Here is a 26,094-nt window from a genome sequence, read left to right as displayed (position 1 = left end):
TTCCACAAATTGTAAGGCTTTATTTTCTATGAAACATTGTTATTTTCACTGTTCTATTCCACCAGGGGTTTTTGATTTTGGGTTTTTTTGGCCACACCCAGCTGTGCCCAGGGATTACTCCTGGCTCTGTGTTCAGGGACTACTCCTCTTAGTGCATGGGGAGGACTGTGGGGAATGAATGGCAGGGATTGAACCTAGGTTGGTCACATGTAAAGCAAATGCCCTACCTGCTGTTACCACCACTCTGGCCCCTCCACCAGAGTTTTTGTGGCACTGTTGCTTTTGCATTTTTCTCCACTTTCTACCCCAAGTTATATTGTGTTATTTAAGTTCTCTGCACTAACATATGCCTCAGAGACCTGGGCCCTATGAAAACAGGACGAGAACGCTATTCGGATATCCCAAAGAGGAATTAAAAGAGCTATGCTTGGAATATCATATTTCACTCAAGTGAGAGAAGGAATTCGGAGTTCCGACCTCCGTTGACGATTGATAATCAGGGATGCTCAAGGCGTCGAAAATCAGATGGGCCGGACATGTAATGTGATTTGGAGAAGACCGCTGGACTAGAGCTGTTACCGACTGGATTCCACAAGATGTCAAAAGATCACGTGGCTGCCCACCTACAAGATGGTCAGACTTCTTCGTCAAAACCCTGAATAAACGGTTTGAGGCTCTTTGTGTTCCTGGAACGAGCCGATGCCACTGGGCTACACTAGCATGTGACAGGGATGAATGGAGACGTTATTGGTGCCCACTCGAGCAAATCGATGAATAATAGGATTACAAGTGATACAAGTGATTTAAGTTTTCCCATGTTCATCTTCTCATTATGTTTTCATTTTTCTTATCTTCTTAGGACTCTTCAATTACTGCCTCTTGCTTCTTTCTGGTCAAAAATTTACCCCAATTTTCCAATTTTATCATTGCTTTTGTAACCATTAAGTACACAGATGCAATGCAGATGTAATAATCTTTTACTCTTTTATAGTCATATTGCAATTTCATAACCGTATAAATTCCAATAAAACTAGGAAACTTTAATTCCAGTATGTGAGATCATAATGTACACAGAGCTGCCATAAGATATAAATTAAACCATGAATATACATAAATACACATATACATTCCTTTGAAGAGCTTCAAATGTTTCTGTTTTAGTTATTGCTAGCTATTTCAAAACATGGCATAAAACTGCTCATCACAACACCCCTGTGTGGTAATGACAAGAGTGGAATGGGAATGGGATGAAAGGTACAGAATTCTTAATAAGTCACAGCTCACTGTGTGAACAAGTAGAGCCAAATCCATGAGCACAGATAATTCAAACAACAACCTGGAGCCATTGATTTTCTGCACTGGACATAAGACATTATAGTTAGTAATATTTATTCAGCCTTGAACAGAGGACATTGTAATGTCTGCTGTGCAAGCATGAAAGATCCACTCAGTTGTCATGACAGGTAATATCACATATAAAGGTTATTATATCATATATAATTCTGACATTAGAATGAGCAACTAATGGGTCAGTCATCCCGTGGCTTTATGGCATGTTGCATGTTTCTGGAGAATTCCACTAAAGAGAAAGCAAACTTGTGACTCATACAGCGGTGCTCTTATTTCGAACCATGGAAAAAAAGTTTTAAGACTACAGATTTAAGTATAGTAAAATAAGCACTATGCCAATCAGCAACCAAAAATATTGGTGTGTGTATGTATAACTTGAATTGTTTAATTACTTTTCAGACAAACAAAAAATGTCAAGCGCCCAACAATATCCCAGGCATCCATGAGGCTAGTCAATGCATAGTCCTCTGCAAAGTCTGGAAATTTCCACCTTCTTCCTCCTCCAGAAGGACTTACTTTTCATTAGTGATGTTCCTGACAGATTCACTTTTCCCTGGGGGGGGGGAGGGGGGGATTGGGGGGGAGAGAGGGGAGAGAAGAGAGCAAATATAAAGTCAAGTGTTTATACTGTTTCTCTTTGGCATATTGTTTTTCGTCCCTTCTGATGCATACCAACGGAACTGCTCATGGTACAAACCATGGCATGTCCCAGGCAGCTGGGATATACAATTTTCACTACAATAAACAGAGAGATAATGTCTAAGAGTGGCAATTATATTTCGTGAGGTAACATCCTTCTTGACTTTGCTGAAGACTTGGGAATGGTCACTTGGGAATGGTCACTTAACAGTGTGGTTATGATCCCAAGCTTGCACCACTGAATAGTTTGCTATCACATAGGCTGACCAAATATGACTGGAATAAAATTTTCCATATTTTTAAACTTAAAATTGAGGGTCAGTGTATGTTGAGTGAATGTGGGTTGACAAAAGACTAGGTAATCACCATTTCTGTCCTTTTACAGGAAAGAAGTCAGAGCAGAAATAGGGCTTTTCTTTAAAGGAGCTGTCTTGCCAAGCAAGCAGACAGATTCACCCACTGAACTGAAAATGATTCCTGGAGGATGGAGACGATGCCTTTCTTCCCTCCACTGCTACCAGTAAATCTGGCAGGTCTGCTGAATCACTGTGACAACAAGCTATTCCACTTTTAGATTTTTTAATAGACTACGAAATAGGAAACAAGAGAACCTGATTTTTCTATAAGGAAAGGAATAACTAGTAATTGTACGAAATTGTCACGGTTTCAACAGACTGTTTTGATTACTATTGTATCTTCACTGTGATAAGGAAAGCAGTACATGGAGAAGCCTGAAGGGCCTATAGCCAGCTAGCATGCGGCTGACACCCTGTTCAATCTCCTATACAACATGGTGTCCAGAGTTGCCAGGTGGCAATTCTGGAGGTTCTCCAAACACTTCTAGATGTGGTACTGGAAGCCTGGAGCACTGCTGAGGTAATTCTCAGCACCACCTCCTCAGGCTTAGACCTAGAATGACCAGCCTAATTGGCGGATATCACTGGGGGTACAGGGTAAGATACACTCCCCCCCCCCCCCCTTGGTAAAACGACAACAAAAGAAGGCTAGTGTGTGAATGGCTGCTATGCCACATATTTGTATACAATGCATGTAATCAGTTTGGGCTGATTCCTTTTCAAAATCCAGAAGCATCCTATCTTGGAGTTGTATTACAACAAAAAATGTATTTTTGCCTAACTTTTAAATTAATGAGGCTCTGTACTACTTGGCAGTGCAGTGTGGGAGGATGCTTTTCCCTTTCTTTGATCACTGTACTTGCCTAGTTTTTTCTTTCTTTTTTTTTTTTTTTTAAAAATAGATCCCTTTTGGGCTGGAGCTATAGCAGGTAGGGCGTTTGCCTTGCACACGGTCTACCCGGGTTCAATTTCTCAACCCCTCTTGGAGAGCCCGTCAAGCTCCTGAGAGTATCTCACCCACATGGCAAAGCCTGGCAAGTTCCCTGTGATGTATTCGATATGCCAAAAACAGTAAGAAGTCTCACAATTTGTTGTGAGACGTTACTGGTGCCCGCTCGAGCAAATTGATGAACAACGGGAGGACAGTGCTATACAGTGCTATACTATATCCCTTTGCCTTAGACTGAAATATAACAAGCACTATCAAGTCATCACCATCAGCAGCTAACTGGCATTTAAATAAGTGCCTGTAGAGCAAGCACTATCATTCTGAGCACTTCCCACTGGACTGACTCAATGTTAGCGACTGGCACCTCTACATCTTGATCTTTTTGGGCTACCTTGAATACTTATTAAATCTTTCAGTCAGCTTTATTTCTTAAAAAGCAGAGACAAAACTTGCCAGCTGTCCATCAATATAGGCAGAATTATATAAAAAAAATGATGGTACTCTGTAATCATAATAAATATAAAAATAATCACCAAGTGTGAAAACTGCTAAATTTCAGCCCAGAAACACACTTTCCTCCACACCAGAACACAGATACCTTGTGCTATGAATTCAACAACAAAACCTGGCCTCTTTTGCCTTTCGAGAGCTGAAGAATTCGAGGTTTTTTCCAAAGAAAATGCTTTGTGTCTATATAACTCTCCTTATGCCTTCACGGACCACCCTATAGGGTACCCAATTCAGTAAGGAAGTAAAAAGAAATAGACACTTTCAAGAGCTTATATAAAACAATGTATATGTATGAAGATTTGGAATTATTTTAAAGGTATATTTATGGGACAATTAAAAAATGCTCTTGAAAATTCTGTCAGATTCCCTTTAGTTCACAATTTTATTCAGCATTTCTAGTTATAAATGATCTTTTATACTGAAAGCACAAATCACCTGTGCTTCCTGTAAATAAGTCAAACATATACCTAATAGAAAATAGCAAATTTTACTTCATAAGGTTGTTCCAAGTACACTACAAAAGTAGCCTTATCCTTTGCTTGGTTACAGGAAGTCTTAAATTCAATGTGCATTCCCAAACAAGGTAAAAGAGGATCTGTGTGTGCTGTGTTTATTTACACAGACTATGTTTGCCATGGCTAGTAACCCACATTACTAAACAACTTTCCCTGAAACCAATGTTGAGAGAGAACTACTAAGGAAAAAAGTATGATCTTACACATAAGTTCAGAAAAATCAAAAGGGCTTATTTAAAACTGAAGTTTCTAATTTGAGAAAATCAAAATATATATCCTCTTAAATTATGAAATAAATATAGTTAAGATTTATTCTATAGATTTAGAAGCCAGCCCATGATTTATTATTAGACATCTCATGTTCACTAATTAAAAATTTTTTCAAAAGCAAAATTTCAAACTGAGGCACTGATAAAATTTTGGCCTCTTTGACTGCAAATTCACTAACATTAGAAAAAAAAATTCAATCCAACACACAAATTCCATACATCCTCTGAAGTTTACTACAATGAAACGTGGCTTTTACCTATAATTTTCAGCTGAAGTGGCATCTAATAGTTTTGAATTAGACAAGTAGCTTCCTTGCCTTTTAAAAAGTAATTTCAGAGTTTTAATCATTCTCTAGAAACTGTATTCAGAAACATTCTTTTTGGAAGCAGTAACTGTAAACTAGGGCAATGTTTATACAAGAATACTGTATGTCTATCTTTTCCTAGTTATGACATTTCCTGCTTTACTACTCTATAGAGAAAAAATATTTACTTAAATGTCACTGTCACTGTCTTCCCGTTGTTCATCGATTTGCTCGAGCGGGCCCAGTAACGTCTCCATTTTGAGACTTGTTACTGTGTTTGGCATATTTTATACAGGTAGCTTGCCAGGGCTTGCCATGTGGGCGAGATACTCTTGGTAGCTTGCCGGGCTCTCTGAGACGGGCAGGAGGAATTGAACCCAGCTCTGCCGGGCTGGCTGCGCGCAAGACAAACGTCCTACCGCTATCTTTGGCTTACACGCAGTGGTGCTCAGGGATCCCTCCTGGCAGGGCGTTTGGGTTTGCATTTAGATTGCCCTCAGGAAAAATGAGAGCAATGGTCTGCATTTAGATTGCCTCGGGAAAAATTACTTTAATGAATCACGAAAATGCCAAATTGTCAAGGAAACAACGTGAAAGTTGAAGAAAATAAAACCAATGGGTTTTAAAAAAAAAAGAGGTAAAGGGATAAGACAATGACATCACCTTAAACTAAATATTATTCAAATTTTTAATGTTCCTTATAGTATTTCTTTTGATAGAACGCTAAAAATGCTTTATAATCTCTCATTTCAGGAATCTCTAAAAGGAATCAATATCATCATGGACAAACTATTTCTGAAAGCTTAAAAAACTGGTGATTGGTGTGGTTTGGTAACTCTGGACCCACAAATATGCAGCTTATGCTCTTATAAATTGATTCCATCTCAATATATTAATAATAAAAGACATTATGCTAATAGTTTCCACATCCTTCTCTGGATTTCCTGCATATAAAATAAAGCAAAAAGTATGGATTATTTTTAAGGAATAAAACTTAAAGACAAGTTCATTCTGTAGCACTGTACTCCCGTTGATCATCGATTTGCTTGAGTGGGCCCAGTAACATCTCCATTGTGAGACATGTTGTTACTGTGTTTGGCATATCGAATACGGCACAGGTAGCTTGCCCGGCTCTTCGAGAGGGGCGGAGGAATTGAACCCTGGTGGGCCGGGCCGGCTGCATGCAAGGCAAATGCCCTATCTCTGTGCTATCGCTCCAAACAAAAAAAATATTTAAAAGATAAAAACAACACAACTCCAATAAGGAAAACAATATGCTTTTATAGTCAGAATTCAAATGGACTCATTTAAACTTGATATTTTAATTTTACATGCTATCAAATAGAAGCTCCAGTTTATTCACTATGGTCCTTTTATAGTATTAACTGTAGTTATAACTACAGTTATTCTATAGAATAAATAGTATAAAGTATTTAAATGTAGTGAGAAAATATACAGCAGTCATGTAATTCTTCAGGCTTCACTAGAATTAAGCATTACAGCAAGACATTTACACTTACCTTGGTGTAGAATTTTCATGTCATTGCTGAATTCTTTTAAGACCACATGTAATGTTGGGTATTCAATGATTACTTTGTTCCTCAAATTGTCAAGGAGACTTTTGTAAGGATCCAGCTCATAATACCTTATAATAAAAAAGTAATAAAACAAAAAACACCTTCAATATTTGAACTATTCAAAAACAGATTTAGGAACACTCTAGAACAAGTCATTCATTTTCACATGACTGGCTTTTACATGAATTTTTCTTGTATAAAACACTGCCTATAAATTCAAATTACTCAAATATATTTAGAGTCTTAAAAAAACAAAATCCATCCTTACAGAAATAATTTCTAGTAACATGTGGTAGGCTAGAAAATTCTTTAGCTTCCAGAAATTTACATTGCCATACAATTAAATAGGACCTTCTTTTATTGTGAAATTAAAAATCTCAAAGCAAAAAAAAAAAAAATTTCTTTTTTAGCTTCTGAATCAGGCAGATCACAAAGTTTAATATGGAGTTTTTATGTCATGGTATCATGACAGAATTGCCAAATATATAACAGGTAAGTACATATAGAAGTATTCTTTAAATTCTCAAGTCATCATTTAAAAAAAAAAAAAGGTTTCCCTAATGTTTTCACTACTTTTGTAAGGTACAGAATGAGCATGTGTGTGTCGTGTCACACCAAAGGGGTGTTGAGAACATGTACACCAACATAGTAAAGAAGTTCTCCACATTTTCCTCCATTTTCACCAATGAAAGATGATATATACATGTCACAGCCCAGTGTGACAGCTCTACCTCCATCCTTTTCCCTCTTATTCAATATTCACCCTAGAATAGAAGTGGTAAAGAGTGATGTTGTCTTCCGCATACATTTGAATCTGCTGTAATGTTTGAAGAATAAACTGCTCACAAACTAATCAGGAAGAACTCATTTGACTCTGAGACTGGCTGCGACTTGTTAAGAGTTCTGGGGATAGTGATTTCTAAACTTTGTGTCATACAATTATTTTCAAGTTGGGAAAAATGAAAGTGCTTAATAAAAAGAAATGCAAATCCACTCTAAAAACCGATTTCTTTTCAAAGTAACGAGTGAAAGAACAACTTAAAACCCCAAACATTCTAAGTTTGTCTGACCCCAACCCCATCCCATACATAAACTATAAATTCTTAATTTTTGACCATAGAATTTTTTTCATATTAAAAATAAATTTAAAGTGTAAAATGTTATGTTTTCCTGTAACAGCAACCCTCATGCCCATAGGCCATAGAATGCATATATTCTTTCCTCTGTGTAATGTAATATAGAAGTGATTGTAGCACTTAAGGATGAAATGTTTCACATCTTTTAAACCTTATTTCCCTTTGACATAAGTAACCTTTTATCTTAAAGTTAGTAATAATTATACAAGAAAAATATTAGACATCAGAATATAAGGCTGACTTATAAAAAGGACATAACTTATTTTTTCTTAGAATAAAATTTATTCTCAAAAAGGAACTTTTCAATTAGCAGTGATTTATCTTTTTGTATATTTTCAAGGCAAATGCTTTACCCACTGTACTGTCTTTTCAGTCCTCACACACATTTTTTTTTTTCTTTTTGGGTCATACCTGGCGATGCACAGGGGTTACTTCTGGCTCTGCACTCAGGAATTACTCCTGGTGGTGCTCAGGGGACCATATGGGATGCTGGGAAACAAACCTGCTGTGCTATTGCTCCAGCTACCCCCTCCCACATTTTTATTAGCAAGTATAACATTGAAAAATACATTAGTTTTATTGGAAAAACTCTTTGAAATTCATTCATTAACTATATCACAAAATTTTTATTATTTTAGAGAACTATTATTTGGCCAAAACTTACACTTGACATTTTTGTTGTCCAGGTGAGAACACTAAAGTCCTAAGAAGTATCTTATTTAGAGTCAGAGATACAGAATTGAAATTAGAAAGCAGATCTTTTGAGTATCTTTGCACAACAGTTTGAGGGCAAACATATACCAGATACTGTTCAAGAGACTGTGAATAGATGGACCAGAGAAATAGTATAGCGGGTAGGACACATGCCTTTCACATGGCCAACCTAGTTTGATTCCCGGCAATGCATATGGTCGCCTGAGCACAGCTAGGATTAATTCCTGACTGCAGAACCAGGAGTTTCACTGGGTGTGGCCCCAAAACAAAACAATTTTTAAAAAAGGCACTGGTAACAGAATAGTAAACTATGAGGAATTCATTAGAACTGAGATGAAAGGTTTCTGCTGAAGTTTTTTATGTAAGTGTGGCTGCAGTTAAATAAACTAGGTACCTACAAGATGGGAGTAGAGAGAGGATACACACAAAACTGATATGTTTTTGTACTTGTAAAATACACTGAGAAGTCTGATTGAAGAGAAGGCTGAAGATCTTTGACAAAAACAGCAATCACCTAGATATTTAAATTGATCATGTCATTTCTTCTAGAAAAATGCAAAGTTGGCTACAAATTATATAATCTGACTAGAATGGATACATTTAGTAGGTTGTCATAGAATTGAGTTAAAATATGTTTTTGAAGTATTATGGGGGAACTCTCAGTTTATATTTCACATAATTTTCTTTTTTTTTAAAATTTCTTTCTTTATTGAATCACCGTGGGAAAAGTTACAGAGCTTTCGGGTTTAGGTCTCAGTCATGTAAATATCAAACACATTTCCCTTTACCAATACTTATTTTTAACCGCGAACCCCAATAGAACCCCACCTCCCACCCCTCCCAATTCCTGTGAGGCAGATGAGTTCTAGTTAATACTCTATCTACTTTGACTAGATAGATTGTTTCGATAGAAGATGCACAATTATTGTTTAGAGTTTACGACCCCCCCCAATCAGACATGCTGAAACAGCATTGTGAAATGATTTGCTTTCTACAACTTGGTTTAAGAATAAAATGATGTTGCGCGGCCGCAATAGCGGCCGCATGGTTTTGAATTTCTACTATTTTACTTATTAACCCTGGAAGAATTTCTATTAAAAGTTAGATAGTTAAGAGATTGGTTTCTGTGCTCTGGAGTCGTGGCCGTGCCAGAGAGCCACTCGTGGGGGGCAGCTGGTGACCTCGGTTGGGCGTGAAGGATGGCCCATTACGCCCCCCTTCCCATGAGGTCCCTGCCGCTCCCACCCCCGGCTCAAACCTGCTGTCCACAAGGCTCCTGTGCGGCCGCCATCTTTCTTTCCAGAGAGGAGCGGGCGAGTGGGTCAACACCCTTTCCCTTCTGGGCAGGCATGCTGGCGCAGTTTAACACATAGTCCATTTGCTTTTCTGCTCCAAGCGGGTGGCTCTCTGTGCTAAGTCCTTGTGCCTCCGGGGCCGTGGCTGTGCCGGAGAGCCACTCGTGGTGGGCAGCTGGCGACCTCGGTCGGGCGTGAAGGACGGCCCATTACGCCCCCCTTCCCATGAGGTCCCTGCCGCTCCCACCCCCGGCTCAAACCTGCTGTCCACAAGGCTCCCGTGCGGCCGCCATCTTTCTTTCCAGAGAACATAATTTTCTTATATCAAGAACCAAGACTATATATCTCTAGTGAGAGAATTACTATGAAAAAATGCAATCTAGACACTGCTAAGAATTTGGCCATAATTTCACTTTGGATCTGTCTACTCTTTAGAAGAGTCCCTTAAGTTAAAATTCTCAAGTTAATAGTCAATAAAACTTCAATAGTTGTGTCTGTATCTTCTGTAAAACCTCAGTTGTGCCAACTAACTGAGATTAGTTTCTCTAAAGCTAAGGTTTAAATTTTTATAAATTTGTGTCAAGCAAACAGCCATCACTGGGCATGTCATCTCTGAGATGATAAAAGTATTTTGCAGCCCACTCCACATATTTCTTTTATGCCTGAAGACATTCTTCAGGTTGATGTAAATGTTTTCACTCAAATGATCCCCATGTTACCTTCTGGAGACTAGATCAACAATGTGGTCAAAGGTCAGTGACATTCTGATCATGTTCTCATCCTGACCATGACCCTCACTCTAAAATATAACAATTTCTACCAATACTACAAAGAAAAACTGGGGTTGATTTTAACATAATCCAATCCATATACATATACGTATACGTATATGTATATACACACACATACATACATGCACATATATAATCACTGGGAGGCTTGTGCTATATTGCTAGCAACGTATATGATAGATCATTACTGAAAGCACTTCAAGGTTGCTTACAAAAGTGAACAATCTTGGGGTCACGAAAATAGCTCAAAGGACTGGAGCACATTCACGCACAACGTGTTGTGTTCAATCCTTGGTAATGCATGATCTTCCCTGGCATTTCTGACTTTGGCTCTGTGGCTCCTGAGCACCCCCAGGTGTTTCTAGTGGGCCCTAGCATCACTAAGTAGCACCACATGGGGCCCAAGCCTAGAGAACTGAATATGATGGAGGAGTAGCACTCTCACGGGCCACCAAGTGCTACTGGGAAGCACTCTCCCCAAAATAAATATTCTTAAATTTAAATTATTTCCTCACTTATCACTCTGGTACTCAGTAATAGAATCATACTCCAAATGGAAAATGAGAGGAAGTTTAAGAAATTGCACCTGGAGAGCAAATTTGCTGTTATTCACATGCTTCCGTCATCAGTTATTTTCAAGGAACCTAACTAAAAAGGCAAAACCAGATCCTGATTCTTTACCTAAGACAGGGTAGGCTTGCTCTTCAAGCCCAGGTTCTCCCTTGAACACGTATCTTATTTGCTTGTCTCTAGGCTTCTTGGCTTGTTTATCCCACACCTATTTCCCCTCCTACTCTCTCCTCTCACATCTTTCTAAGGAAGTTTTGTTCAATAAAAATTACCTTGCTCAAAAAACAAAAACAGGGAATCTGAAAGCAGTTATGCTGTTTACAGAAATTCTGGAACTCCTTTAATGTTCTCTGATATGTTTATAGGATTTTTATAAAAATGTTCTTAACTTTCAAGATTTCCAGTTTTCTAGCGGCAGGATAATAAGAAAAACTGTAATGCTTAATATACATGTTATAAATGTCTACTGAAAACATCTTTACAGTACATTTTTCAATAATTCCTTATAAGCCTAAAAAAAATCCTTTAACTACCCACTTCTAGATTTATCATGTCCAAACTAGTATTGTTAAGAATGCAAAAATCTCGGTCTGGGAGACAGGACATTGGGCCACGTGCTTGCCTTGCACACAGCTGACCTGGGATTTGATCTCCAGCAACACATATGGTCCTGTCAGGAGCAACTCTGGAGCATAGAGCCAGGAGTTAAGTCCTGAACAATGCTAGGTGTGCCCCCCAAATCACCCCCCATCTCAAAATGTAAAAATATGATTTAAAAAATTCAACCTAAATAGTAAATGATATATTCCTTTATATAATTTCAACTGAACCAAATAGTAATCTATCAAACACATACTGAAAATATGGTAGATACTCTATGGGGTCCAAAAATGTCCTCAAGGAGTTTATCATCCTGGCCACTTGTTGCTCTGGGAGAGGAGGCTGAAATGGTAAAAACGAACTGAAAACAGCTTATTTTTCTACAGGCAATGGAAGAACATGCTGACTTGGCTTTGGCTTTTTTCTAGCTGAACACTAGATGAATTCAGTAACTAACTTGCTATGAGAGGTCATCCTGCATGAAAATACATCTTTGAAGCTCAAACTCAATTAGAAAGATGAGACTTGCACACAAGATGCGCACATGGAAAGTGAGCACTGTTTGAGGAAACAACAGACCTCCCAAGTTCCAGCCACCCCTTCCTGCCCTGAAAACTCACAGGATGCAAGACATAAGAAATCATGATAAAAATTCTGCATGTCCTTGTCCTGCTGGGTCCACGATGAAAAAAAAAATTAAAATAATTTTCTGGATTATGTAAGATTTGCTAACCCAAAATCTTGGAGGATGAGTCAGAAAACTGCACTTTCAACAGCTGTCTTAAATAATTACGATGGATACTGACATGTGAGAAAGCAGGTTTTTATTTATTTATTTATTTTTTTGGTTTGGGGCCACACCTGGAGAGGCTCAGGGGTTACCCCTGGCTCTGTACTCAGGAAGGGGGACCATATGGGATGACGGGGATCAAACCTGGGTTTTCTGGGTGCAAGACAAGCACCCTTACCCACTTTACTATCACTCTGGTCCCTATTTCTAATAAAGAAATATAACTGGATGATCAATGGAAAAGATATTGAAGGGAAATGAGTCACCAGGCTGAATTAAAATAAGAGATCTGGCAGGCAAGAAACCTTCTTGGAATCAACTAGGGCTGAAAGGTGGTCTCTTACAGGCAGAGTGAGTATCTAGGAAGCCAACTGGGAAGTAACATAAAGTGGGAGGTCAGAGAAGCTCTGCCTACTGAGGTCCTCACACAGAAAAAATTTCTTTCTCTAAAAGATCATAGGCAAAACTGTCTTATCGCCTGAACTGTAGATTATTTAAAAAAACATTTCATGATATACAGAGTTCTCAATTCACATACTGAGAATGGAGATTAGTCTGATTAGTTAAATAAAAGTCATAAGGTATTTAGATTAGGTTATTGGTAAACATACCAAGTGCAGTCCACTGTCATGCAGAAAAAAATCTTAGGAGAACGCAAAGAGAATTAATCGTATGTACTGTTCATAGCTATTTATGTGCTACAATAGCAGAGTTGACAAGTGTAACTACATGGTCCACAAAACCAAAATAATTTAGTCTCTGTGCATTAACATAAAAAAAAAAGACCTGCTTTTGACTATCAGTGTGATGCCAGTATCTATGAATTAGCAGGAATACCCCTATTTAAGTTTATTCATATATTATTTTTAATAATTCATGACAAGTAAAGTCACTGATTCAGATTGTGGAAATTTAAAAATGAAGATATTGAAGGTAGTTCCTGTCTTCACAAGGAAAGTTATCATTTGGGGAAAAAATGTTAAGATAGGACTGCAGGAAGTTCTGTGTAGAAAACAATTTTTGGGGGAGGCTCAAAAGATAAGGAAATCACATCTAGTTAGGGGTAGGGAAAAGATTCCACTGTAGACACTTACAAACAATGGCCTACTCAGCAGAATTGAGGAGAGAACATACAGGCAACTCATTGTGGAGGCCAATCATGCACAGAAGGATAACCAGGAAAAAGTCAAAGATGGCTCAAAGGTTTCACGTTTCTGGTACTAGAAGTATAACACCAATAAGAGAAAATGAGCTTCGAGAGTTATTGACTGCTGACTGGGTATAAAGAATCATTAAAGTAAAACTAAGCATACACTAATCAGGAATGGATGTGTTATATGTGATCTTGATAGGGGAAGCCTAGGATCTAATAAGGACTGTAATTGAAGATAGCTGGAAACAGAATTTGGAGGCCATTTTCTCAAACTTCGTATTCTTTCAATTTATGTCAAAAGAAATATGAACTGCACCTCAAAAAAAAATCAAATAACTGAAATCAACTTAACAGAAAAGGTCAAAAACTTATATAAAGAAAACTTTGTAAACTGCTATTAAAAAATACAAGTAGTAAAAAAAAGGCACCTTTAATGATTCAAATGCTACTGGCTAAGCAAAGAGAAGTGTAGATAAACAAATGGGACTATGTCAAGTTAAGAATCTTATACAAAAATAAATAAAATTTTTGTACTGTAAAAGAAAAAATGATCAGAATAATGATTATTTCACAGGAATCTTCACAATGCTACCATTTCTGTCTTGATCCCAATTTCCAATGGCAAAACAGAGGCTTGGGAATATTCCAAAGTTAGGATCAAATTAAAAACATTACCTTTATTTTACAAAATACTTACTTAGATATAAGTATCTGGATTAAAAAAAAAAAGACTATCTTGGAACAACTCATATTTCCGATTAGTTTTAAGAAGCGAGTATTTAACTTAATATTTGTAATGGTGAAACAATTTGTTTCTACTAAATTTAATCTGGAATCTTTTTTAACAGACAGATCTGGAATCTTGTGGTGTCATGACTCCTTGAAACTCAACATTGCTCTACGCCTCTCTAGTTCCCTCCACCTCTCAGGACACAGGTCCATGCCAGGAACCACAGTCACCTTTGCTCCGTGTCTGCTTTCCCCACAGCAGAACTGTACCCTATTCATTCCTGCATAAGCCCCTCTATTTATTTATGTTCACAGAAGATTAAATGCGCTTAGTTATTAAAAATAAATTTGGAAAGTATCATCCCACAACAGCATAACTGCATGTATTTATGCTCTATGCAAATCAAAGGTCTTAACATGGATAGTAAGGAAAATAAAGCAAATAAAAATGTAACTGAACTCTAGAGGAAACAAAGATTTTATCAGTAAACATACAGGTCTACAGCAAAACAGATTTGGAAAATTAAAATAAGCAGCATCAGAGGTCAGAGCAGTCAGTTATCAGTTAAGCAAGCCATGATACAACGGGTATCTGACAGGTAGGACCTGGCATTACAGTATAGGTTTTTCTGCTTCAAAATCACTCTTTTGCTTTCTAAGAAAAGGCTTACAGAAACTAATGTGAAAAAAAAAGTACGGTCTGGCTAACAAAGCATAATAATTTTACAAATAATAAATTTTTAAATAAAACTTTATAAATTTTTCTCCACTGGGAATATTTAGTTGTTGTATAGGGATAGGGATGGCTTACCATTATGATATTGCTCTGATAGCTAGAAGAGCATCTTGTCCACCTTGGTTGCTGAAGCAAATGCCTTGAATTGTGCAGGCCCCGAGTTATATTACCAGCACCACCAGGTGTAGCCAGGTGGCCCCTCGCATTGCTGGGCTTAAGCACTGAACCTTTGGACTTGAACAGCTAGGCCAAAAATCTCTGGGAGCGGCCCCGCCATTTTCCTTGCCACTGTCCACACTGTCACTGTCCTCCTGTTGTTCATCGATTTGCTCCAGTGGGTCCAGCAACATCTCCATTTTTGAGACTTTGTTGTTAATGTGTTTGGCATATTGAATACGTCCCGGGGAGCTTGCTGGGCTCTCTGAGAGGGGCAGAGGAATCGAACCCAGCTCGGCCAGGGTGGCTGCACACAAGGCAAATGCCCTACAACTGTGCTATCACTCCAGCCCACCTTCCTCCTTGCTAAAATAACTTAAAATCCAACAGCTACGAAGAAATTGCATGTTTCTGCCTTTTAAGTACTATTTAAGAAGTAATAAAATCCTCCCTTTTTAGCAGGCTTACCTTAAATTAGAAACTTAACATTTTATAACCTATAATTATCTTACTTAGATATTATCTCGATGTATTTAAATGATGTAACTCTACATGTATAATAAAACATAAACGATCACCTTAGTCTAATAATGTATCATCTGGAGAACACTGTAGCACTTAAAATCGTGGAAAAAAAAATCTATCCCAAATGCATTCCTAAAGTATCTAACCTTGTTATTCATTATTAGAAAATAATAGTCATATTAGAAAATATTATTAGAATATTATTATTAGAAAATAATAGTCATATCTAATATTATTATTAGAAAATAATAGTCATATCATGGGGCTGGAGCGATAGCACAGCGGGTAGGGCGTTCGCCTTACAAGCGGCCAACATGGCCGACCCGAGTTCGATTCCTCCGCCCCTCTCGGAGAGCCCGGCAAGCTACCGAGAGTATTCGATATGCCAGACACAGTAACAACAAAGTCTCCAATGGAGACGTTACTGGGCCCGCTCGAGCAAATCGACGATCAACGGGAGGGCCTTTACCTTTACCTAATAGTCATAAGGCTATAAACTTTGTAGATTTTAGATTTTACACACACACGCGCACGTGCGCACATATTTCCTTTTGAGGTCACACCCAACAATGCTCAGGGATTACTCCTGGCTCTGCGCTCAAGAATTACTCTTAATGGTGCTTGAGGGACCATATGGGATGCTGGGGATTGAACCCAGGTCAGCCTCATGCAAGGCAAATGCCCTAACTGCTGTACTATCGCTCTGGCCCCGAATAATTATGTCTTAAATTCAGAGACATATAAGGAATATGCTTTACCTCAACTTAGGTCCACTCTCAGCATAAAAGCTACCTATATAACAGGCACCTATCCAAGTGTCTGACATTATTACTGCCTTAAAGTTCCTCGCATAATGTATTTTCATATTACTACTGTCTTTAAAAATCTACCATGCTTTTCAGTGATTAGGAAAGCTAACTCAAGATGGAATCCTGATCCTGAGGATCTCTGAGAAGGAAGGTTCTAAAATAAGAGAAAATGAAAGATCTTAAAGGTTAATGGAACACTGCGAAGTTGAAACCTGAAACTGGGTCACCTGTCATACCATCTTTCTAGCCCCTATATTATAAACTGTAAAATACTCAGTATGCTGTGTTTACCTTTTATTACAAAAATTTTTGGTTCAAGTACCCTTTCCTACTCCCAAAGTTTGGTCAACTGATGCCCAAGCTTGTCCCACAGATCTTTTAATTTAATTCTATAAAAGCAACCTAATATCTCAAATATTTATTATTTTCTAAAACAATGTCATTTAAGCAAACTGTTAAAATATTAGCTGAGAGTTACAACTTGAATTATTCACAATTAGATGAGCATGTAAAAAGGAAACAATTTTATTCTCTGTTCTGCATTTAAGAATAAAAATTTCTTAAACCAAAATGGACAGACTTTTTATGGTTTCTTGTCTACCTTTCTTCCAGAGCCAATTACAATGTTACCTCCACATTGGTAGTCTATGACAAGAAGTCACAAAATTTTAAGAGTGGAGTAGAAGAGTCAGAATGAGTTAATTAACATGTAACCAAGTTGTCAGAATGCTAGGAGAGTATGCACTACTTTATGGCTAAAAGAAGGTGAAATGACATTATTTATATTATTATAAAGTAATCTTACCTTTCACAAAAATGCTTATCAGCTTACTTGTAACAAGCTCATGAAACTGAAGCTGTCATATACTCAGTATTATAATATGAAACACGAATAACATTTACATGAACTATAAAAAATATGATGCATGTTAAGAAGGGAACTGAATTTGGAAAACACATAATCAGAGAAGAATTGTTTGGGCCAAAGAGAATACAGGAAGTAAAACCCTTGCCCTGCACGCCTCTGACCCTCAGTTTAGTCTGAGGCACCACTTTTGGCTAGTGAGGACTGCAGAGATTACTCTTTTTTTCTTTCTTTTTTTTGGGTTATATCTGGTGATGCACAGGGGTTACTCCTGACTCTGCACTCAGAAATCACCCCTGGCGGTACTCAGGAGAACATATGGGATGCTGGGGATCTAACCTGGGTAGGCCGCATGCAAGGCAAAGGCCCTACCCACTACACTATCGCTCCAGCCCCATGCAGAGGTTACTCTTAAGCAGAGCTCAGGAGCACTGTTAGGTATGACCCAAATGTAAAGGTAAAGGTAAAGGCCCTCCCGTTGATCGTCGATTTGCTCGAGCGGGCCCAGTAACGTCTCCATTGGAGACTTTGTTGTTACTGTGTCTGGCATATCGAATACTCTCGGTAGCTTGCCGGGCTCTCCAAGAGGGGCGGAGGAATCGAACTCGGGTCGGCCATGTTGGCCGCGTGTAAGGCGAACGACCTACCCGCTGTGCTATCGCTCCAGCCCAAATGTAGCCCCTCTAAAGAACTCTTTAATGACTGGTTCCAGAGTTAAACACCAAGAGAACAACATATATTGTTTCGTTTTGTTTAGACATGATTAAACGGAATACACTTTAAAATCACACCTTTTCCATCAACATCTCTCATTAATTACTTAATTTACATTACATTCCGATACAACATCCATTAGTCAGTTTGACACAAATATTTATACTTCCAAATATAAAATCTTAAAAACAGAATCTTGTTGTATAGAGTATTTCTTAAAACATGTAATTTATAATTCTTAGTTGTACATGATACAGCTTAGAATTTTTTAGAGCCAAAGTAGTAAGGCCTTGCACATGGTCGACCTGGGTTCGATCCCTGGCATCCCATATGGTCCCCCAAGCACTGCCAGGAGTAATTCCTGAGTGCAGAGCCAGGAGTAACCCCTGAGCATAGCTGGGTGTGACCCAAAAAGCAACAAAATAAAACAAACAAAAAGAAAATTTTAACCAATGATTTCTAAAGAGCCAGATAAAACTAGCTACACAAAATAATCAAGTTTTTAAATTAAAGAATTATAAACTATTTAAAGAAATACAAAGCAATTTTACCTTACTAAATTTTGCTGCATATATTCAACCTTCATTAAAATTTGAACCGCTGTCTGAGAGCGAATATAGGCTTTCAACCTGAAATGAAAATAGTATTGACTTTTATTATATTTTAAGGTATTACCTATGGATGATTAAGCATTTATGAGCAGTTAATACTTAAAATTCAATTAAGCATTAAAGAGGATTAAAGTATTTTTTTAAATCAAGGATCAGAATTTTAAAAATTATTTTTCCTCTACTCAACTGCACTGCACTGTTATTCTTTAAAAATCACCCGTATCAGTAAATTAGTCTTGCTATTTATTTAAAATGCAATCTATTTAGTGACATGTATTTGGTCTTTCTGACAAATGTAGCAATAATAGATGAATTATCAATAATAAGGAAAGAAACAAATTTTATATTTGACCCCAAAATCTCTTTGTTATGTGACGGGGTTCTGGTTCAGGTTTTGGAATTATTGTTACCCAAAAGCGTAAGATAAAATTTAATAAAAATCATATCTGACATTTAAGAATCTACCCAATCTGGGGCTGGAGCAATAGCACAGTGGGTAGGGTGTTTGCCTTGCACGCGGCTGACCCGGGTTCGATTCCCAGCATCCCATATGGTCCCCTGAGCACTGCTAGGGGTAATTTCTGAGCGCAGAGCCAGGAGTAACCTCTGTGCATTGCCGGGTGTGACCCAAAAAGGAAAAAAAAAAAAAGAATCTATCCAATCTAAGATTTTTAAAAATTTTTTATTTATATTGGGGACACTTCTGTCAGGGCTCAGGGACCATATAGAGTGTTAGAGATCTAACCCGAGTTGAATATGTGCCAGACCAGTGGTCTACTCACTGTACTATTTCTCTGGTCCTCCCTAACCTAAAAAATTTTAAATGCCAGGTTACTCTAAAACCAAATCAAACATTCATATACCTGGCATGTACCATTTAGTAAGAAGAAAGTTATCTGGGTTCCTAACCAAGAACACTAATTCGTATCTACCAATAGTTTTTTATTTTGATAGTTGCCTATTATGTATTGCCAGAAACTTTTTATATGTGATTGTTTAAAGTTTTGTAACAGTACCTAATGGATATTATCATTTTCATTTAATTGACAGAAAATAATTAAGGTCTGAAAATTAAATAACTTGTTTCTAATATAGTCAATTAAGGACAGTTTGCTGTTCTAATTCACACAGAATCTTTCCACTATGTAATTTTTTTTTGCTTTTTGGGTCATACCTGGACATGTACAGGTGTTACTCCTGGCTCTGCACTCAGAAATCACTCCTGGCGGTGCTCAGGGGACCATATGGGATGCTGGGTCGGCTGCGTGCAAGGCAAACGCTCTACCCGCTGTGCTATCTCTTCAGCCCACCATTATGTAATGTTAACCAGTTTTTGTTCATGTTGTATTTCTGGACAGGAGGTAGTGTGTATCTTAATTTTATGAAGACTTGGCTGAAATAGGATTTCCTGTCTTTAACAGTTACTTTAGTTTCTGGTTCCACATGAAGGTTATTTAAAGGTTCAGAGAGTAGATACTGACTCCATATGGCCTAAATGTGAATCCCAGTTTCCTTGTGTAGTGCTATAGGAAGTCCCTTAATCACTTTAAATTTCACTTAAAAAAATAGTAACTTACTAAGAAAGTATGTAGATTAAATTAATAATTTTATTATTACATGTTTCAAATAGTATCTGAAACAAAGTAAACGGGAGTTATTACCCAAAAGCATAATCTTTGATAAGATCTTGGATAAATATCAAGGAAATGAAAGAGAAAGTAAAGTATACTGACACATTATAACCTAAAGGCATGACTTTACATAATAAATATGCACATACACACATCTCAATACTTCAAATACTTTTAGAGAATTATAAAATCTTAAAAAATACCTTTGACGAATTACAGGATCAGATTTTTCAGGATCAATGTATGGTCTTAAGATTTCCTTAATAGTTTTATCATCTGGTACTCTTCCCAACAAAGAGCAAAAAACCAAAACATTATTATTTGCACTATTCTAGTTTAAGGTGATACTTAGAATTACTAAATCCTGTGAACTTTTTTTTTAAAATGGATCCTGTGAACCTTTAATTTATCCTTAATAACTGAACACAAGACTTTTGGCAAAACAGTTTCAATAATTTCATTCTTGGCAAAGTATGACATCCTTTTAAGCGCAAATAACTTGGGGGGAAAAAGCTCGAAGACTTCTTGGACACGGTAAAGTCATAAAAAACAGTATTTCGAAAAGCTTTCTATAAATCAATTAAAAATCTTGATGCCTCTGTTAATGCACACCTGTGCTTGAAGATGAAAGAAGTCAAGATGAAATATACTTGAAAGTTGCTGAAATGAAAGTTTGTAAAAAAGGTTTCAGATGATGCCAATTTTAGTGGCCATTCAAACTTATTCCCTCTAAATCATAAGACCAGGTTTTTAAAAAGCGATATTATTTCCATGGGAAACAAATCATTAAGTATGCCAAAGTTCTTTTAAGTACAGTCAAGTATTCCAATGTTCCTTTAAGTACAGTTTTTTTCAAACTCTAAAGCTGTAGAAAATTTCCGACACCACGAAATTCCTGTTTCCTTCAAGCACATCAAGGTGTGTGCTCACATATACAATTGTGTCACATAATTGTAGATGTAAAATGTCTAAAGTCTTCCCCCCCTTAATTCTATTACATGCCTTCATATAAAGGAAATTCTATAATAAAATCAATACATTTCCAAAGAGAAATATTTATGAATATATAAAACACACAGAAGACCCATTCTCTGCCCTTGTCCTCCAGCTCTGTACCCCCAGGAAGCTGAGTCATCTGTAAAGCCGGTCATTCAGACCATGAGGAGCACTTTCAGATGACAGCATAAGAAGACAAGAGGCTGGATAAGAGGAATAGTACAGTGGGTAGGGAGTTTGCCTTGTACATGGTTGACCTGGGTTTGGTCCCTGGCATCCCAAATGGTCCCCCGAGCACTGCCAGGGGTAATTCCTGAGTGCACAGCCAAGCGTAACCCCTGAATGAAGAGTCAGGAGTAAACTCCTGAGCATCGCTGGGTGTCACCCAAAAAGCAAAATTTTATATATATATATATATATATATATACACATATATATGTATATATATATATATATATAGAGAGAGAGAGAGAGAGAGAAAGAGAGAGAGAGAAAGCACTGTTCTCCCGTTGTCCATCGATTTGCTTGAGCGGGCACCAGTAACAAGTCTGACAACAAATTATGGACTTATTGTTACTGTTTTTGGCATACCAATACATCAGGGCTCTCCAAGTGGGATGGAGGAATCGAACCTGGGTTGGCCATGTTGGCCGCGTGCAAGGCAAATGCCTTACCCACTGCTATCGCTCCAGCCCAATATTTATGTAAGGAGCAATACAGTTCACTTATTTTACTGAATGAATATTCTGCAACTGTATCACTGTAGCACTGTCCTCCTGTTGTTCACAGATTTGGAGTGGGCCCAGTAAAGTCTCCATTTTGAGACTTGTTACTGTGTTTGGCATATTGAATACATCATGGGTAGCTTGCCAGGCTTTGCTGTGCAGGCTTGCGGGGCTCTCTGAGAGGGCAGAGGAATCGAACTCGGCTTGGCTGGGCTGGCTGTGCACAAGGCAAACGCCCTACCTCTGTGCTATAAGTAATCAATTTTACCACTGACATTTATTAGTATCATTCTGAGCTAACCATTAATTTTAAATACAAATGGAAGACATCAGTTTCTGAAACCAGTGGTGATAACACATACCTTTTTTCTATGTATACAGCTTGACTTTGCGGAAACTGAAGTTTCAAATGCCAACAAAATTGTTGTTTTCTGAAAAAAATCATGTGAAGAAAAAGATAAATAAATCTTGACTAAAAAATAAATCAAACATCTTAAAAATATTTTTTTTGGGGAGGGGGCATACCCAGTGATATTCAGGGCTTTATATGTGGTAGCAGAGACTGAACCTGGGTCATGGCAGGACATGCAAGGCAAATGCCCTACCATCTGTACTTTCTCTGCGGCCCTATACTTCTAAAGCTTTTATTCTATAATTCCAAAAATATTCTAAGAACTTAATTTTTGTTTTTCTGCTAAGTACTATTTTCTAGAATCATAGAAACTGTTTAAAAAAATAAATAATACACAAATGTTTTTATTTATTTTTTTAAATTTTTGGGTCATACTGGAGATGCTCAGGGGTAATTCCTGGCTCTGCACTCAGGAATTACCCCTGGTGGTGCTCAGGGGAACAAATGGGATGCTGGGAATAGAACCCGGGTCGGCCCTGTGCAAGGCAAATGCCCTACCCGCTGTGCTATCACTCCAGCCCCCCCCACACAAAAGTTTTTGAGAGAAAACATTTAACTGAAGCACTTCTGAAATATAAGGACTCTGATTCCTGAATTGGATGGCAATTTCTCAGAGTTCAGGGGTTTTTAAGACCTGCATGCTACTATTTGAAGTTTACAAATAAATTTCTGCAGGACTCAAAACAATGAGCTGATGTCTTTGCTGGACAAGTCTGGAAACTAGGTGAATGAAGTATTGTCCTGGGAGAGCAGCTGGCTGGAGATGCACTTCTGAGCCATGAGTGCATGCATTCAGTAGCAAAAACAGTAGACAACAAGTTGGTTGCTAAGAGCAGAATGCACTCTGAGCTAGAGTCCATTTGCTTTCAGGTTTAAATTTTTGGTCTGATAAAAAATCAACAGTAATAATTAAAGAAAAAAAGACCCAGTTTTCCATTTAATAGGTAAATTTGGTGAGACTAAATACAATTCTATTTAAAATTTAAATTTTTTAAAAATAAAATTTACATTAAATAATAATTACATTAATTCCATTACAGATATAGGAGCTGGAGTGGGGGAAGAGAATTTACCCCTTAGAAACATGGTTCAAAATCTAAAATAATATTTTAAGTAAAATCCAGTCGAGCTATTCCACCAGATATATGATGACTTAAATCAATTTTGTCAGAAGTCAATGAACATAAAAATCAAGTAAAAAACCCTTCTATTAAGTGATTTATCACAGATATGCATATGGAAACTTTATTAACAAAACTATTTCAGGCCAGGAAAAATATGCATTATTATGCTTATGTTGAAAGTACTATTTATCATACAAGAAACAATCATGTTAAATTTAATATCGCTAAAGTTATAAGTATCTTTATGAATGTAAAGGTTAAATATGTACCACAAGGCACTATATTCAGCATCTGATAATGAAGTAATGGTAGCAAAAATTAATCTTAATGTTCCTTCAGAACAATCTGACAAAATATCAGAAACACTGATCTCTTCCATAAGTTTTATGACACTCAAGTAATAATTCATGCAAGGCTTGTTCTCATTACACAATAGCACACATACCAACTTCAGCTGGGGTTGGGTGGGCATGGGTAATATCATTCAAAGGGCAAAAATTGGTTATGAGCTAAAATGAAATGAAATATACTTAAATGAAATATACTGGGGAGTAGTATTACAGAAAGATACATCCCAAAGTATGAAAATTGGCTGTCAGATTAAAAATCTTAGATACAATGTGGCCTTACATAAAAAATATATAGATTATGTATGTATAATATATAATATACACAGAAGGTACAATACAGAAGGTTTTTATAAAATATGCAGTAGTGGAATACAAGGGAAAATATCTAAAAAGGCTCTCTGAGAGGCAATAATAAAATGTTTAACACTGCTGGTATATGCGTAAAGTGACAAAACAAACTCTTTCATACTTTCCTTTATTGGGTCAATATTGAAAATCCATGTACAACTCTTTCTAGAAACTGTTAAGAATCATTCTATCCCAGTTTTAAGAAAGTAAGAATGCAGATGAAGACACATATTAAGGGGTGGCTAGGAAAGTTTCATATTCATCAAATTAAAGTTTTCAAGAATTTTTATTTTTTCAAGGCTGGAGAGAAGAGTTCAATAAGCTGAAGTACATGTTTTGCACGCAGGAGTACAGGTACAATCCCCAGCATCACATGATCCCCTGAGCTCTGACAGGCACAACTCAAATGCTGAACCATGACTCACTCCTGAACAATCCACGTATGGTCCAAACATGATAAACAAACAAACAAACAGACAAACAGCTGGCTTCCACCCCTGGAGCTTTAGGTTATAATTCCAAGGAAAACTGATCCTCAGAGCAATAAGTAAGCATGCGCATACAACACCTACAGCCAGATGTGTATGTGTACAGTAGGTATGAAACTGATGTCCTGCAGCACAAACAAAAGGAAGTAAAGGGGTAAGATCAATATCCTCTATTTTCCTGGACACTATATATCAAAAGTTTAAGCAGAGGACCCAGATGGTTCAATCATAGTAGATTTCACGGTTTCTGGTCAGTAATGCTAAAAGAAAAGCACTCCTTTCGTTATTTTTGTTTGGGGGTTGGGGGGGCACACCCAGCTGTGCGCAGGGCTTACTCCTGGCTCTGTGCTTAGGGACTACTTCTGGTGGAGCTCACAGGACCATATGGTATAAGGGTGAATTGAATCTGGGTCAGCTGCATGCAAGACAAGTGCCCTACACATGGTACTATCACCTCCAGCTCCTCCTTTTGGTATTTACTACACGGAGCAAGCATCCTATGCTTGCAAAGATTGAGCTGGTAACAGAGAAGGTACAATACAGAAGGTATAAAATGGGTCCCAATGATTTATTATATCTGAAATCTTTCCCACTTAGGGATATTCACTCAATACAATCTTTTTATATCACAAACCACTCTGAAGTTTCAAGACTTTAAAAAATATTTTTAAAATTTTAAATAAATTTAAAAAATAAGTTAACAACTAGTGCTCATTAAAATGATTCATCCATCAATTTTACTAGAATAATTAACATGAGAATTTTTTTAGAAAGTGAATAAGGATCTGTAGTCACTTAGCATGAATTAAAATTTTTAGAACTGAGAGAAAAACAATTTTATGGGTCACATCATTATTAAAATACTTTAAAAAGTTCCAGTTATATGTTTAACTTTTTAAAATTAGTATGACTATTACATTTTAATAGAAAACAGGCTGGATATGTGGTTTTGAGTTGGGTACACAATTAAGAAACTGATGTCATAGTTGAAGATCTAAATTTAAAAGTACTCTTTGTTTCAAATTATTGATAAATATTTGATCACTTAATAAAGCAGTCTTCGAGAGAATGGTTCCAACTTGATTGGTAGTCATATGGAAATGTTTGGACAATTCTGATGGTCCTAAACTGGGGAGTACTTTGGGCATTTAGTGGGCAGGCGCCAGAAATGCTAACCTTTTGGCAATGCAGAGAAAAGTCCCACACAACAAAAAATTGTTCTCTGCAAAAAAAAAGAAAAAAAAAACAGAGTTCCTACTAAGAAACACTAGAATGTAGAAAGGAAAACAGATATATGCATACCGAAAGATGAAAACCAGTACTAAATGCCATCATCTGTTTTATATTAACTGTGAA

At 37.2% G+C, this 26,094-nt stretch overlaps 1 protein-coding gene across 1 annotated transcript in view; it reads right to left on the bottom strand.

The window, feature by feature from the left end:
- Window positions 1–959: 959 nt before the first annotated feature.
- Window positions 960–26,094, bottom strand: part of ZNHIT6 (zinc finger HIT-type containing 6) — a 42,040-nt gene continuing 16,905 nt past the window's right edge. The window contains exons 7-11 of the mRNA XM_056122855.1: window positions 22,379–22,447; window positions 20,499–20,579; window positions 18,605–18,682; window positions 6,414–6,538; window positions 960–1,903 (exon numbers count right to left, since the gene is read on the bottom strand). Of these exons, the coding sequence (XP_055978830.1) occupies window positions 1,863–1,903; window positions 6,414–6,538; window positions 18,605–18,682; window positions 20,499–20,579; window positions 22,379–22,447 (394 nt within the window). The 3' untranslated portion in view covers window positions 960–1,862. The remainder of the gene's footprint in view (window positions 1,904–6,413; window positions 6,539–18,604; window positions 18,683–20,498; window positions 20,580–22,378; window positions 22,448–26,094) is intronic.

The sequence above is a fragment of the Sorex fumeus genome, unplaced genomic scaffold, assembly GCF_029834395.1.
Source record: "Sorex fumeus unplaced genomic scaffold, SorFum_2.1 ptg000047l, whole genome shotgun sequence".
NCBI classification, from domain to species: domain Eukaryota; kingdom Metazoa; phylum Chordata; class Mammalia; order Eulipotyphla; family Soricidae; genus Sorex; species Sorex fumeus.
The sequence above is the reverse complement of the archived record's forward strand: the minus strand, read 5'-3'. Positions and strand labels throughout refer to the sequence as shown.